Genomic DNA, 18,212 nt, shown 5'->3' with positions numbered 1-18,212 from the left:
TCCTCGATTACTTGACAAGATTTTAGCAAATCATCGTCAAATTTTGATGGTCACAAACTGAATCAAACAGCAGTACGTAAAATAATGCATTTCTTTACGGTCTCCCATAATTTATTTGTTGATTTGCATGATCAAATTATCGGTATGGAGGCAAATTTCATACTCTATAGTTACAATTTTCCTACCGCATCACGTCGTTTGCATACGTACATGTGCGATCATTATGATAGCTATAATACGTTATCTCTAAAAATAATGCTTTCCATAATAAATACTGTATTTTTATTCGTAGCGTTGCGTTCTAGCTTACAAAACGTGATACAACTCAACTTTTGGCTAATAGATCGTTAAAACTTTTAATGATGACACGCACAAATAATAATTATTATTACGGGACTGAAAAAGCTGAGCTAATTTTAACAACGTCTATTTAAATATCTCAAAGATAAAACGAATCTTTTTAGTTATATAATACATAATATTATAATATATAATTAAATGCGTGTGTTGTCGTTTTTTACGAAATAATTATCTTCAACCAGCGGGCGAAGACTGCATGTTGAACAGAGCTAAAATATTATAACAAATAAAAACAACACTAATCTACACTTCTTGAGGCATATTAATTTGTCGTAGCCTTGTGACAGGTTAAGCCAAGGCCTGAACAAAAACGATGCATGAGTGCGAGTGAGAAAGTATTCGGCACCCTTACAATCTCTGCGACACGCGCTAGAGTAAGATAAAAGGTCTACTAGCTACAAGCCAGTTTCCAAAAGTATCGCCATCAAATCGGGGCGAAACGCTTCACATAGCATCGATAACTTGCGAGCTCGTGTTGCTAAAATTGATATTTTTTGTGTTAAACATAAAGTCAGTGGTAAATATTTTTGGTTAATTATGTAGAAAAGATGGTTCTGTGTGTTGTCTTAAAATGTGGTAGCCATACTGATAAGCAAGAAGATGGTATTACGTTTCATAAGTAAGTTGATACATGTTCGTGATAATTTATTTGTATTTTATTATATATTTTAATATCAGTGACCTAGTGTTTCTTTAAAATAACTTAAATTAAGGATATCTTTATCTAATGGTTGCATTTTGACCGCTTAAAAATATTATATAACGTAAAAAAATAGAAAATTATATTTTAATTCTTAGCGTCTAGTGCGAGCACTTTGGGCGAGCACTAGCGAAATGGTCTATGGTCTCGAACATTTGTAGACGAATGCGTTCGCTCGCTCACAAACCAAACGCAAGGCACGCGGCTTCATTTATCAATGCAACGGATGGCGTCTATATGTATCTATAGTCTAAGGGTTAAGCCTATTCCTCAGTTGAGGCATGGTCTAAAAAGATCGTGGCTAGGCTAGGATTGCGGGTCGCGGGTGCAAATGACGCATGTCGAACGAAATATAATTTGTCATATAAAACCAATATGCGTCCATTTAATGTTCTGTTTATTGTTCTATTAGTAACTTCATGGGAATTGCCGGTTACGCCTCCAGCATTTGGCATTCCCGAGTAAACTCCTTAACTCTCGTGAGACGCGCACTACTAAGCGGGCAGCGACTTGCGCTGATCTCGCTTACCAAAGCCTACCGCACAACTTCTACTGACGCGCTTGCCGTACTCGCGGGGGTGCTACCCCTCGATCTGCACGTCCAAGTCAGAGGATCGATCACCCTCCTCTTGAGGGGGATCAGCACAATACTCGCCGGTGTCCATCTGACACCACCGCAGAGATCCGAGGACGTTCCTTACAGGAAGACTGTAAGTGACATTGTGTACAAGACCGCATTTGCGGCATGGCAGGCGAGGTGGACCGCCTCCCCCAAGGGGCGGCACACTTACCGTTTTTTTCCAGACGTATTCTGCAGGCACCAAACTAGAAGACTCCAACCTTCGCACTGGATTAGCCAGTTCCTCACCGGCCATGGCAATTTCGCCGCCAGACTCCATGAGTTTGGCTTGATAGTAGATGGGCCGGGTTGTACCTGCGGGCATGACCACCAAGATGTTGAACACATCCTCTGGGATTGCCCGCTTATGGAATTCGAACGAGCGGAGCTGTTTGCCAGGGTCCGTCCTCACACGGGCCCAATTGGTCATGGAGATCTGGTAGCAACCGAGGCCAACTTTGCGGCATTTGAGAAATTTGCAGCGTCGTATGGGGAGCGGGATAGTCCCGACTCTTCTGTAGACTCATCCATTTCAATTCTTGACACTCAGTATGCGGGTACACAAAGCGCTTAACGTCAGCGGACAGCAGAGCCAGTCCAAAAACAAACATTTTCTTTCTTAACTTTCTTCTTTAAGCACTACGGTGCATGGTTGCAGCATCAGTCCCGTGCGGCTCCGTCTCGGGACGGAATGAGCACTTAAAATCTCTTCTTTCAGACACGTTTAAAGCGTCATAGAAAGCGGCCGTGCATATCCACGGTTGTGCATATATGACGGGTGGTGGTGGGCACTTTAAACTGTTCTATTAGTAACAATAATAATATTATCATTGACATGTTTTCTTTTTCAAGTAAATGGGTAACGTTTTTAGTCATCTTAACACGATTTAATAATTAATACCCCCGTCGCCATCACGAAACAAATTGACGTATTCACACCTCGACGTTCACTCTCCAAATGCCAGCGAGTCCAAAAAAATTGAAAATTATTTGCCGTTTCACTGAAGTATCGTCTTAAGTCAAAATCTGAATGTAAATGGTAATACTATAAAAATACCATAGTGTCTTACCTTTATCCATTGATTGAATAAGATACTTCAATAGTTCTAAAATCAATATGTTTGACTACTTATTCTATACTAGAAGTATTTTTTTGATTTAAATAAATAATTCTATTACCTGTCCCCATATGAGACCAAATCCCATGAAAGGGAGTCATGTAAATTCAGTCAAAGCAAATTTGAGTGCATGCCGACCTTAGTCTTGGGTAACTGCTCCTGAGACATTCCCAGTCATAAAAAATGATGCTTCACATCCAAACGTAGGGATACGCCCGATTAAGACCAGTTTGGTGCGGGGCGTGTGTGATTCGGTGGGGCCATTAACTTCAATGTCGTATTTTTCTGATCGGTATCGATCGAGATTTGTGGCTGATTTTTATTAATGTTCAGATAAAAAAATATATATATATATTAGGTATGATAATAGTGACTAGAATAAAGTAATGTAACAATGAATGAACGCGTTTGAAGAGCTTCAAATTATTGAGTCAATGTTTTGAGTTAAAAAGCTTTATTTCTAGTAGCTGTACACTATTATTGTACACCCACTTACTTAGGTACGCATTATTAAAGCTAGGCTAGCTAAGGTATTTCTTATTATGATAATAATTGAGATCGAACATTATAGTTTCTTTTTAAATCTCTGGCAACAAACGTTTAAACGATTTTTAACATAAATTAAATACTAAATTATGGTAAAAATGTTTTTTTATTTGAGACAGGTATGTATTCAGTATTTTATGATCTGCGCATCTATTCTATACACAAAACTGCTATCGGCAGCTATCAAAGGTAGTTATTCATATGAGTATATAATAAGTTAGTTGTAATTGTTACGTGCTATGTTTTAACAGCACCTCTTTTGGGATAGACAGTTTTGACTATTTAGACGGCTGACTTATTGTAACAATTATAATTCTTCGATACAGACATAGTCAAAATTGTCTATCCCAAGAGAGGTGCTGTTAAAACATAGCACTTACTGTAACAATTACAACTAACATATTGTAATTGTTACAATAAGTGCTAATACTTTGATACAAAACTACCCTCGATAGCTGCCGATAGCGGCCGATAGCAGTCTTGTGTATTGAAGAGATGCGCTAGAATACTAAATATCTGAAATCTACACTAAAAGTAAAAATTATCAAATCGTTATGTGATATCAAGTAAGCATACACGAGATTGAAGAAAGTAAAAATATGTACTGTTGAAAAAACCTCGGAAAACATATTGATTAGAAAAATGTATTATAAAGAAAAGGTACACTGAGTGGGACTGTAATCTTACATCTTTTACTATCCGGGTAAGTGTTCTTAACAGGGAACTCAGAAATAATGGGAACTGAAATACATAACGGGTAAGGCAATAGCAGGTAACCGACTCGAGTAAGGAGGAATCCGGGTTAAACTTACACACGTGTTAAGAATACGTTTTACGTCGAATACTAAAAACTGCTCTTGGTTTATGCATTTACGCTCATTTAATGTTGGTGTATTACACACACTATTGCACGTGCATAATGCGTGCTTCATTTTCGTAGGACACTCACACATTCAAAACCCTGCTTCAAGATGTGGGGTATTGAATATAGCCAATCGGTATTCTATTTATTATCTGTTCTGTGGTTCTTAACCTTTTAGCTATTTTCTAGATATTGATAGAGATTTTTTTCTAATTGTTATGTTTACTGATTTTTCAAAATTATGTATTTTCAAAATTAAAAAAGTTTAAGAATCTATATATTCTTAAAAAAATAATAAAAAATATCCATTCATAATATTCTTAACTTGGTTGTCTGTAACTATGTAGGTACTACCTACTGCAAAGTTTTAAAACGTCTTCGGTGTAAGAACTTTTACGTGCGAATCAAAAGGCAGGTGTGAATGTTTGCCGCATATTTTTAAAAGTTTTTAACTGGTAGAAATGAATATTTTTGTCCTTTCTGAATAATAAGAGGAGAAAAGATAACCAGACCGAGTCCAATGCCGGTTGAATTCCGGTTCGTAGTCAGTTGATCACGGCGCGCTTTATAGAATTCCACATAATATGTAGGTATGCTTATATTGTGCCGACCCGTATGATTCCACTCAGAACCTCTGGGAGTGTCCCCATAATATATCACATATATTATTATGTCAGTGGTGAAGGGTGGAAATAGGCTGTGGAGATCTGACTTAAATAGTGCACACAAATCTTTGTCAGATATACTTATCTACGAGGGTGGGTCAATAAGTCCTTAGAAATTTCCTTTAAATTCCCTTTAATTCATATATAATTATAGACATTTTATAGATACAAGAATATTTTTTATCTATTACGGTTTGGTTCAGCAGGCTTTAATTGAATTTTTAAAACTAATCAACACTATCTGCAATTTCTATGCCTAGTTCAATGAAAACCATTACGTAGGGATTGCAATACCGAATGAAAATGTAAATACCGGTTTTTCGGTATTTCTTATTAAAAACCGGTTTTAATACCGATATTTCTTAAACATTAAAAAATAGAAGTAGGTGCTTATTAATAAAAATATGTATTGATCATAATTCTTATTTTTTTTACAAATAATTTGAATGTATTGATAATTTTAACAAAAACCCTCAAAAGTTCAAGTGCAAATAAGTCCCGCTGCAGGAAAAGCTTCTTAAATTCAACGCTTGTACAGTCATCAATAATTATAGAATAAATCAACATTTTTGTCAAGGATGTTTTCTATTTCGAAATAATATTATGATAATTCATCGTGACAATTACTTATATAAATATATTTGATGACAATTGTTTTATTATTTTTTCACCTCTGTTGGATTTACTCAATATATTTGCATTTTAGCAGCACATAACTTATAATTCATTTTCTAAAACGTAAACGGGTGTGCTTTCTTGATACCAAAAATTCCGGTATTTTGGATTTTTAAAACCGGTATTTCGGTATTGATAAATACTGGAATACCGGTTTTGAAATACTGGTATTGAAATCCCTACCATTACGTATGACTGCGGTATATTTTTGTCAGATCTCAACAGCCTACTTCCACCCTTAGCCACTGATGTAGGTACATAATATATACAACTCGAATCTGCTTAAATTATCCAGACCAGCTATCGCGGCATGTTTGTTTGAAAACTTTGTTTTTAAAACCTTTCAAATGAAACAATTACACACAAAATAATCATTAAATAAAATTATGGATTATCAAAAATGACCTTTTCTCTCACTGTATCTACGTTAAGATATGAATTTTGAAATCATCAATTGATTTTTCATGTTACTATTTTCTTAATGTGAATTATCAATCACATTTTTAATTTCTTTAGCAGTCTCTCTCTATTATGAAAAACCCGACTTTCACAGTGTCATTAATATAAAACTAATATTTATCTTTTCCACCGGTAGTAACCGAAAGTTTTTTGTGGATATACTTTTCGATGCACTTTTACAAATTTAATCCTGAAACTGTGTATTCCCATTTCGAGCAGAACTTTCCAATTTTCGGGGGTCTACCGAATATGGATTTCCCAAGTGTCATATAAATACTCACACGCAGAAATATGTACATAAATTGTTCACAATAAATAAATGTAAATATGTGATTCCATTGCCGAGTCTGTTATTCAAATATTGAGAGACCAATTTAAATTTAATCTTAATATTAAAATTTTCATCATAGTCTGGAAATCAATGTTATATATTGTATGTATATTATTGAAATAAAACGCAAGTTGTATGATTTAACAATCATCTTCAAAGAAAATGGCCCACCGAACAGTTGGCACAACATGGTTTATTTTAATTCCAGTTTTTATTATTATTTACACTCCACCTATCACCTAAAAGAACAATCTTCGGAAAATGTAATAATAATAAATATATTATATTTTCCGACAAAACAGAGAGAGAACAAATGAGATCAAATCATCTTAATGCAAGTATTTCACCGTTTATTTGTTAAATTTGTAATGTTATTAATATTATTATAAATTGCCCATCATAAGCGACATGGCAATAATGCGAGCCTGCGACATTTCCACGCTGTCATAATGCAATAGGGCGATTAGGCATAATTTTACTTAGGCGCGTGGGTTCACGTCATAATCCCACCTAATGCCAGAAATAATGAATTTGAAACGGGGTTTTTCGAAAGAGTTGAAAGTACTTACAATAATTCCGTAATATTATGGGGGCCGGATGCATAGAGTGTCAAAGTTATGTAAAATGAAGGCTATGTATGCATAGATGAAAGTGAAATGACGGATAACAGAGAAGTAGTTTCTAATATGGCATCGTCGCATCCCGCGCTTAAAGGTGTAATTAATCTATAATTAACTATTTCTTTTATTCAACGAATAATTCACAAGATTTAAGAATATATCATTCTGATTATTGAACATATATAATTAAATTAGATTTGGAATAGCACTGATGAGTAGGCATTAAATTGACCAATAGTTAACATTTGTCGCAATTAGTATGTCACCTCGTAGCATAGTGGTAATGCGCGGATCAGGGCGTAAACCTGGGAGATACAGGGTTCGATTCCCCGTCGGGTTGGCTTACTTTTTTTCAAAAAAGATTTTTTCTATTGGTTATAATAATATATTCTCTCAGAAAGTGTTTTTCAAAATAATATATGTGTAAGTAGGTAATCATTTTTTAAATCATGATTTTCCGTGAAATATTTAACTATTTTTAATTTACATAATATAATGTTAAAAGTAGAACACTGCCCAACATAAAATAGATAAAATAAGTACAAACTAATAGTTAATGTAAACTTTACATAATTAAATACCCATATGCTTTATCAGCGGACAATTTAAATGAATGCACGCACCCTGGAAAGTGGATACCCTCCCTAGTATTTGAAAAATATATTTATTGAATTGTAAGTTGCAATCGGCAGATGGTAATCATGGTTCAATGAGTTAATGGTTAAACTTTCAAAGGTCATTAATACTTATTGTATATATTAGGTATATATGCCAAAATATGGAATGATCGAGGAATGTCAACTACCACAAAAATTTTGGAGAATAATGTAAGATGAGTTGAGTTGTGATTGATGCCTTTAAAATATGAACAGAACAAACCAAAATGATCATATAGATACTCGAAATAAATGAACAATACATATGTTCATTATGAACAAAATTCCGACACCGCTCGTCGTGGGTCGGAGAATCTTGAGAGAACGTAACGTAAAAACTGATATTATTTTCTAATTCGACGTTGTTATATTAATTTAAATTTTAATCCTTATTATAATTACGCCCACTATGACCGAGCGGCTAACGCGTCGGCTTATAATGTCGTGGGTCCTAGGTTCGAATCCTGGGTCTGGAAAATACAGATATTGTTTTTTCAATGCGCGTTTTGAGTCAGAGTATAGACCTAATAAGTTCGTAAAAAAATCTGTTACTACAAACCTCCACTCGTGGAGGCCCATAAAATGATCTTCTTGGATCGGACTTGGTTAAACAAATAAATATCGTATTACTCGTGTGTAAGCTCTGGTGAATAAAAATATGATTTAGAAGACTTGAAATATATTTTAGTAAATCAATATTTATTTCTTTATTGAACATTTATAATTTGAAGAGAAATCTATAACCACTAACAAATAATTACAACATAAAAAAAACTTTTTATATACCATGTTTTTAAATTTTCTAATGAATCATAATATAAACTTGACAATTCTATGTATTAATAAATACTTTTTTTTGTACTTGATAGAAATAGGTACTGAATAAATATTATAGAATACTGAAATGTCATTTTGACATTTCATATTGATTTCCATAGTAAGGCACGTATATATTATTAATTTAGTTGCCAGGACCACCCACTAAGCAACCAATAATAGTATTTTACTTTTTACGGATTTTTTCCGAAATAACTTTTCATACAAAACAGAATTGACTGAAAATGAATTCAATTCTACTTAAATATGGCTAAAAGTATTAAAAGAATGCATTGGCATCGTGTTTTGATATATTCTAAAAGTTTCAAATGTCTAGTTAGTCGATAGTTAAAAATCGATTTCAAGATTTGTACTGGATAAACAACCACCGGACAAACAAGAATACGAGCTAAGAAAAATGTGGTAAAATACGACGCCCAGCGGAATTCCAACCCGCGCCTCTGGGATTCGCTTCCATATGCTCTACCAACTAAGCTATGTGCGTCCTATCTAATTGCGACGAAATTAACTAGTAGTTTTTATAATTCTCTCCGAAGCGCTTTTTTCAAATAGATTTGATAGAGGTTACATATTAATTCTCTGAGGTGGGCGGCTCTCGCGGTGCAGTGCGCAAGGCGCTTGCCTTCCACCCGAGAGTTCTGGGCTCGATTCCTGGTGAGCACACAATATGTATGTGTTTTTCTCAAAGCCTGGGTGTTTGTGATTATTCAAAATTACTAACAACCACCTTGTACGAAAAAACAAGGGCATGGTTATTAATAATTCTAAAAAAAAAATTAAAAAAAAAAACAAAATTCTCTGAGGTGTTTTCAAACTATGTATGTTCAATAAAGAATGTTATGTTCTTAAATCTTGTGAATAAAATGGGGGTCCCTTATCTATCGATAAATCCGCCCCTTGATATACGAGTCACGCGTGGCTCCGGAGCCATCAGTTATTAAACAGCTGGGTTATGTGAAAAAGAAACATCTCGACGAAAGAATTTTAACATTGAAATAAGAATACCCTTTGATGTCCATTTACTAGTGGATATATGTATTAACTACTAGAATGTTACGAGACGCGAGCCAAATTATTTCAAAGGCCCCTTCGATATTCAGCATGTTATGAAGTTAGGGGCTGAATACCCGAGGGGCACCAGTGACATCTTAGTGAAAATTGAGTTATGCGCATTTTCACATCATAATAATATAACTATTTTTATCTATGAAAAAATATCTAGATGGTTGTGGTGTTGTAAGCATAATATGTGTAGAAACAAATTGATGAGAGTGAAACTCAATTCAAATGAACTAAAAACTGAAATTGCTATGCATAAAAAAATATATTTTCGTAATAATTTATAAAATTTTGAATACATAGTTGTTTCCAATTTGGGCCTGGAATCTTCGACAGAACATGGTAGAATTCAAAATGTTTTTCAAAAAAGCATAAAAAAGGGGATGTAGGAATTTTACGGAATTAGGTTTTGTTCGTAATGTACTAATTATGTATTTATTTACGTATTTTAACTATTGGCATTTTTAACATAATCGCTGTTAACCTTTAAATTACCCTTTAATTACCACATTTAAATAACACGTTAATTATATCTAATGGCCAACGACTCCAAACGCGCCAGTCGCGGTGTTAGCACTAAATGCCTGCTCATAAGCGCTCTCCAAATTGAGTTCCGGTAGGCGATCGGTTATTGTATTCTAAATTAAAGTATTTTTTACTTTAATTACTAACCGACCGAGGTCTAAAAAGGCCAATAGTTAAACAATGTCGCAATTAAGCATGGCAGTCGTAGCATAGTGGCAATGCACAGGGCGCGATACCCAAGAGACGAATGTTCGATTCCTGCCGAGTGTCAAAAGAAAATTAACCGAAAACCATCGGGTCGTTTTACAAATGGCAGAAAAACATTCAAGCCGAATGAAATATTATGCTATTAATACTATCGACCGAAGGTACTTGATGGAATTTGAATTTAAATTATAATAGTTTTAAGTTTTGTACTATTCCATTTAAGTCGTTTTTTTGCGACCCGGGTTTCGCCTTTCGGCATCTTCAGGCGCCGTGTACACTCACCAAAGGCAAACACACACTGACAACGAGCACTATTAACTCTAGCTTTTATAATAAACCAATACAATAAAGTAAGTAAAAACTCCATTACCTACCTATCAAGTCAAAGGTCGCCGGGATGCCGGGTTTGATCTTTGCCGGGGGTGTCTTACTTTTTTCAAAAAAGATTTTTTCTATTGGCTATATTTTCTCATGAGTGTTTTCAGAATAATGCGTGTTCAAGAAATACAGTTAATATAAGTTGTTACATTTAAAAAAAATGACAATTTTTTTAAATCTATATTGTTCGGCGACCGCCTAATCTGCGTCATGAAAAATTGCCTCTGACTCGGATCCGTTGTCTACTCATCACCTCAATTTATTAATACAACGTGTTTGTCGGTCATCTGTATTATTAGTAAACCAGATAAAATAAACAAAAGAAACTGAAAATATCGGAGGAAAAAGGTGAAGTTTTGAAAAACATCGCAAGTCAGCTGAGATGATTTTCTGAAAGCGTTAACAGTACTATTTACAAGACTTTTCAATGTTTACATTATATTTCCTGCGTTCTGGCGGACATTGGAAAAACAAACAAACGGCAATTTGTGAAGTAACCATTTTTTTTTACTGACGATGCTTCATCACCCGATTAGTGCCAATTTTAATGTGTAATATCGCTCAATCGCCACGGATGTAATAATTATATTAGTATTGTCATGATTTTTGTCAAAGTCTCTGACAAATAAAAATGAAATAACTCATTTTCAATGGATGTTATTGTTAGTATTAGCGAAAATTTGAGAGCAACACATTAGGAAAAGAAAACCTGATCTACACAGACATTTGTAATCCCCAACTAAAACCAGAGATTTTGAGTTTTTTTTTCTGACAAATACATATAAGTAGCATATTTTTATGATCATAATAAACATAACTGAAAATAATTACAATTTATAAAAAAAATCTATCAAAGAAAAATCATAATAATAACAAAATAATGTTGACCTCTTAATTAACTCGTTCGACGCTGACGACACGGCTGCCGCCTTAGCCGCAAGAGTCTTGGCTTTTGAGCTTTGAGAATCGATGTCTCCGCCGAATCTTAGGGGTACATTGGTACGGCCGCGTTACAAACACCCGAGTTCGTGAGCAGACACAACAGCCTTCGGTGATTGAAGTTATCATGAAGAGACAATTTACGTAGCTGGGACACGTATTCCGGATGCCGCCAAAGAGTGCGGCACTTCGTACCCTTGTGGCACAGCCTCAAGGGTTCCGTCGCCGTGGCCGGCCCTCCCTCACCCTGCAGCGGTGCTACAAAAGCAACCTACGTGCTGCAGGTCTGACATGGCGGGAGGCGCAGGAGTTGGCGATGGATCGAGGGAAGTGGCGCCAACTTGTGCTTGCCCTGTATGCCCCAATGTTGGGACGTGACACGGTGGAAGAAGAAGAAGAATTAAAAGGCACGCAGATGCCGATTCTTAGTGAAAAGACATTATATTAATTTAATTAAAATACAATATTATGTACAGACCTGGCCAAAAATGGAACTACGAACTACCATAGGACGCCATTTTGAAAATTTCATTCGAATGTCAGATTTTGTCCAGTTACGAGTCTTGATTGGGTAGTTTTCGACAGTGGCCCCCCCCATCCCATTCTTCAGATAAGTTTGTAGGTGTCTGTATCTTGTAATTATTCCACGTCGTTTAATTGTGATAATGACCGGTTTTGTCCGCTTTAACGGGATATTGTTAACTGATAACATATAGCTAACATTTCGTTTATTCAACGAATAATTCGCAAGAATTAAGAATGTATCATTATATTTTATTGAATATACATAATTTAAAAACACCTCTGAAAAAATATATAACCAATAGAAAAAATCTTGTTTGAAAAAAAATACGACACCCAGCGTCTCTTGGGATTCGTGCCCACGCACACCGACCACAATGCTAAAGACATATTATCTAATTACGACACATTTTAACTATTGACTAACGTACATAATGTACCTATACAACTAATAATTTTTTCTTTAATTCGGTTGTATACATTCCGACCATGTCCGATCCTAATAGGATCATATAGGCCTCCACAAAGTAGAGGTCTGTATTAATAGATTTTTTTGTTTTGTACGAGAAATGGATGTCAGCCACTTGCCAAACCTATTAGGTCCATACCCAGAGTCATACACAACTTGAAAAACAATATGTGTACTTGCCAGACCCAGGATTCGAACCTGGGACCCACGGCGTGATAGTCCAAAGCTTAAGCCGCATGGCCACCGTGGGTGTATACATACCATTAATAAAATTCTATTATATGGACAGAAAATCATGGAATGTGAAATCCGAAAAATAACTTATAAATCAGAAACTTTATAATATTTACTTGAGACTTTCACGGATGTTTATTATCGTAATTTTGAAGTTATACTTCTTTAGGCGCGTTTGGAAAATCAGATCAGAGTGTTTTTTTGGCGTGTGACATGTAACACATAATTTATTTTTCCCACAAAAATAAACGCACTCGATTTGATTCGAACCACTGATCGTTCGGTTATCAGCCGAACGCACTGCCTTTACGCCACAGTATGATACCCCAATCGCGACGATTATACAGTATAATATTGTAGTTTAGAATTGTTCCGTTGCCTAGGCAGCGAATTTATTATTGTCGGCCATTTGCAATTCTTTACGTAAACAAACTATTAAACGTCACAATGGCGGTTGTTACTTTAAAAATAAAAACAACGATAAATAATTATATAATTTAGTAATATAAGTTAAAATGTATGGAAATAAACCAACGGCGTTCCAATAAGCGGTCCTTTTTCTTGAGTGTGTAATTTAACAAGATAATTAAGAGCTAGTCGACGAATCTAGGTTATCACAAGTTTTGTTTTTGTTTTGTTACGCCAAAGAAGTGTAACTTTTAACGCGCGTACATACGTACAAACACCGATTTTTTTTTTATTTAGTCAACATAATAATATTGTGTTATTAGTAATTGTTCTACCCTTGACGTTTCGGCCTCTTCGGACAGTTCAAAAATCATAATATATGACAGTAGAAGTAGAACAATTATAATTTCATTGTTTTTTGGATGAACGGACTAACTAGCTTGATATTATTTTTGTTATATTTTAAATGTCCTGATTGAATATTAACAATAATTCAATCAATACGAATTGAATTATTCATGTTTACGTAGAAGGGCTCTGTTATGTTTCAACTTGCAATGTATATAAAGAATCATTCGTAATAAAACGTATTCTGTGAAGATTTTTTAAAAAGTAAATACTCGTTAGTACGTAACCAGGATCAGCAACTGAAAAAAGGGAATTCTTTCTAAAACTGTTTTGAATGGGTGGACCATCGATTGATTTTTGACCATTCGCGCTAGAAAAGGGAGCGGAAGCAACCACGTACACATGTTATGGCTTAGATCCGAATATAAAATTTAATAATGCTAAATGATAACCCTAAGTGAATTGTTTATCGGTAAGGATCGGAACAGATGTCTTTACTTAGCAATGATTAAGATTTCTTGAATAAGACTAGATACGCACCTAGTTAATCAATTCTTCGTCAAATACGTGTCAATTACAAATCCAGGTATTGACGAGATATAAGTGGAACGGTGGCCAATTAATTAATCAACATTAATGTTGAATATTATGCTTTTATAATTACTGTTTTCAACATTCTGTAAATGAGGTATTCTTTACGATCGATCAATTTTACTATTTCAGAAAATATTAATATGTTTATACTTATATCAAAGTATTTTCAGCGACGTTTTTCCGGACAAATCATTAAAATTAGATACGTTTCGATGGAAGTAATAACAACAATTTATACACTGGAGTCCATGGAGTGTAATCACAGAACGGATTAATAAGGTACTGTTCGGTTATGAGGAATACAGCGGAAAACACATTTTGAAAATACCCGATATATTGGATTATTTGTTAGTTTAGGTTAGGTTAGGTTAGGTTTGGTTAGGTGAACCTAACAAATAATCCAGTATATCGGCTATTTTCAAAATGTGTTTGCCGCTGTATTCCTCATAACCGAACAGTACCAATAATAATATTGAAATATAAAAGCCATCGGCATGGACGCAGGATATTTAATGACGGGTAGACCATACAACTTAAATAAAACAAAATTGCACCGACTGCCATCAGATATTGAATGCGCGTTACATTTACGTGACAAACTTCAATATTAGGATACAGACATAAATATTGAAAATAACACATTTTAACACGTGTTTAAGTTTGTCCAATTTATTTCTACACTCAAGATCCGTAGCCTGTTATATCACACCCAATAGGGTAAGCCAGCACCGATTAATTTTGTGTTCACTGAGTGTAATCCAACATTAGGGGGAAAAATGCTTAAAACTGTTCATATAAAGCACTATAGCAGTTATGTATTTATTTATTTTATGGTGTTAACTATCGATTCTTGGAAAAGATACACTATATTAATTAAAAGAAAACATAATATTAATATGTAGTACATTTAAAACCTCAACCACAAATGGAAATGGGCTGGACACATAGCTCGAAGAAGGGACAATCGTTAGACAAATTTAGTCACCAAGTGGTATCCAAGAGGTACAGAACGTCCGCAAGATAGACCTAGAGGCCGCTGGATCGATGAAATGATAAAGTTATGCGGAAGTACGTGGCAACGCAACGCACAGGACCGAGAGAAGTGGAATCAGCTTGGAGAGGTCTTCATCCAGCAGTGGATAGATTCAGACTGATGATGATGATGAAATTTAGTGGATTTAGTACTACATATTATTTTAAGTTATACGGGTATAATAATATTATATTACTTAATGTGGTCCTTTGAAAACAGATCCGAGCTCATTTGTCACTTATTGTACTCATTTTAGCACCTCAATTAGGTATTTATTATAAGTAAACATAAGTGTTTTATTTATAAAACATCTTCTGATATTTACGTCAAAACTACCAAACATCTCAGAAGACTGTTCCGTTTTAAGTAATCAATGTGCCTTTTTAAAGTATTTGTGCAGTTTAATACTTACTTTATGTGAGCTTTGTAAGTGGCTTAGAACCAAGTGATTAGGTGGTTAAGGATTAAAGGAGTACAAGTGACACATTATAAGTATGCAAATGAGTTAGAAGCAATTTTCACATCACCAGATACCTATTTAGTCTTGAAAATACCCTGCTATTTATGTTTATACGAATACTGTGATTTAATTAAAAAAGAAAACACCTTAGATATCGTAGCTATCAGCAATAATTCAAATAATTCATATATGAATTGTTAGGTTAATCTTAATGGATATTAAAGGTGTGAGATTGAATTCTACTAGGTCCAAGTTTTTCTAATACACTCTTTTCAAATAGGGATATTATTGACGGTTTTCAAAAAAAAATATAAATATTAATAATTGTACTTCTAATATTTTTGTTTGTTATTATTTTTATAGTGACGTACCTATCCATTTTTAACCCTATAAACCCCTTAAAACAATAATGACACCATTAAGCATATCGCACACTGAGATCTTTAGGGTCGTAACTGCAAATAACATGATCTTGAGTAATTTGAGTTTGAATGTTAAATAATTAACTACAATTTAATTAATTGCAGTAGACTGCTGAAAATTGTAGCATATTAGAATAATTTTGTGTGCTTTATATTACTGTAGTTAAATATATAAATATATATTTTTTTAAATTGTATTTTGGATTTTTGCAGTTGCGACCATACAGTTTGAAAATTAACGCACAAACTTCCAATAAACTCGGAAGTGGAAGTTGAAACTCACGGAAGATAATGACATATAGCTCTAAATTAAAATTTTAAATATAAAATAACCATATGGACACAATTGTGTAGAAGGCCACTGCTTCCAAGTAGCATCTAATGCCATACAGCATTAAAAAATAGATTTTTTTTTATCGAACTGCATTCATAAGTCATTTTTGGGTTTTTTGCAGTTATGACTCTATAGATCTCAGTGTGCGATATATATAACATTATTTTTTCTTGGAATCGTAATAATGGACCATTTGAATACAATACATTCGTCAAAGAATTTATAATCTCATATTTAATTAATTTTGGATACGATTTACTGAAATTGGATACGTATATATTTGAATTATTATTTAATCTTCAATGAATTGGTAGCCGAATAATCTGATTCGAACAAATTTCAATTTGATAAGTATACGAACGATATTAAAAACGCATTAGAGATGGGTAATTAGCATTTGAATGATTGTCGATTACTCACCCTCTTTGGAATAAATCGACATTGTAGAATTTGTAGAGCTCGACTGAAAACTCGAAAGTGGCCTGCAGATCACTCATTGTGCATTTTCGACGAAAAACTACGGAGAGTCCGTCCGCAACGGGGCCCCTCGACCAAACAAACTCATTATGCCTTTATAATAAATTCACTGAACACACAACACTAATTTCCACCAACAGCGTAAATGATAATCAAATGCCAAACCCACTGTTTTCTCGAAATACCACCAATGTACACACGTCTGGCATTTAAATTATTCAATCATTCCGGACGAATGAAAAAAATGCCTCTGAATTGACAACTTTTTAATAAAATCTAACGTCTACCACTCTTAATGCGTTTTGTAACCTTTAACATTTACAGTTTTATCAGCTGGGGGTTTATTTCTTCAACCCAATTTGCGCAATCAAAACTGGGTTAATTTACGCTGAATATAATGAAAATTTCTTTTAAATACGCTAGATTTTTATAGATTATTTAGGTAGTTATCTATTTATTTAGTTAAAAATAAATGAATTCGATTATTGAGACGTGAGGAATATTTTATTTTAAATTATTCGAATGAGGCACGTTGACGTATTTTCAAAATATTATTTATACAGCGATCGACTTCTCGGAAATAAAGCTCTGACACATTTTTCGGAGGACGAGATCGTAAGCGATTAATCACTAACGTCACTTGAAAGAAATGCACTGCAACAAATAATCGTGATCTGTTGCCAAAAACCCGGGATCAACACCCGTCCGGGGTTCGTTTTCCGTTCCTGTCACTTTTTACACACACCCAATCGCTGGCGCTGCACCCTTGCCGCGGTAAATATGCAACGCGCACTCACTTTTTGATGGCTTTCTAAATATAGGCGGAGTATTAATACACCGTTGTTGATATTGGCTAAATCGGTAGTGTCATTAGGCGCTCAATTTATAATCGTTTGACGGAGCGACAAGCGAGACGTTCTAGCTGCGCGGAATCCATTTTAATGGATTGGGAGACGCATGCGCGAAAGCTAGTGCTCACCTAGTTTTGATATGTCTAGCCAGGGGCTCCCTCCCACTTTTCCCAGAAAAGCTTCGAGAAAATGCGATGTCCACACGACCCAACACCGTTGCTAATAATCACTTGCTTTACTTTATTTCTGTATAAAGAATTCTTTCTTAGAGGCTGTCTACTGGTCGAAATGATTCGTAATTTTTCGCCGAAGAAAATACGATAATGCAGGGGATCTTAACAGCGAGCCATTTTCGTGCGCCCCCGGCAGTTGAGAAAAAGAAAAATTGATCAACTAAAATCAGAACTATCTACACAGTAAACGTTTTTTACTAATCGTGTAAATAAAAATAATAATACCACCATTACTTCCTATAACATTTCTCATTTGGCACAAAGTAAAAAA

At 34.6% G+C, this 18,212-nt stretch overlaps 1 protein-coding gene across 1 annotated transcript in view; it reads right to left on the bottom strand.

Annotated features, from left to right (window-relative positions):
* Positions 1-17,377, bottom strand: part of LOC147063583 (protein FAM135B) — a 59,124-nt gene extending 41,747 nt beyond the window's left edge. The window contains exon 1 of the mRNA XM_085959537.1: positions 16,801-17,377. Coding sequence (XP_085815663.1) covers positions 16,801-16,877 — 77 coding nt within the window. The 5' untranslated portion in view covers positions 16,878-17,377. The remainder of the gene's footprint in view (positions 1-16,800) is intronic.
* Positions 17,378-18,212: the final 835 nt, after the last annotated feature.

Source organism: Rhyacophila brunnea, unplaced genomic scaffold, assembly GCF_057557595.1.
Source record: "Rhyacophila brunnea isolate RB1 unplaced genomic scaffold, BYU_Rbru_1.0 scaffold_9, whole genome shotgun sequence".
Classification (NCBI taxonomy): domain Eukaryota; kingdom Metazoa; phylum Arthropoda; class Insecta; order Trichoptera; family Rhyacophilidae; genus Rhyacophila; species Rhyacophila brunnea.
The sequence above is the reverse complement of the archived record's forward strand: the minus strand, read 5'-3'. Positions and strand labels throughout refer to the sequence as shown.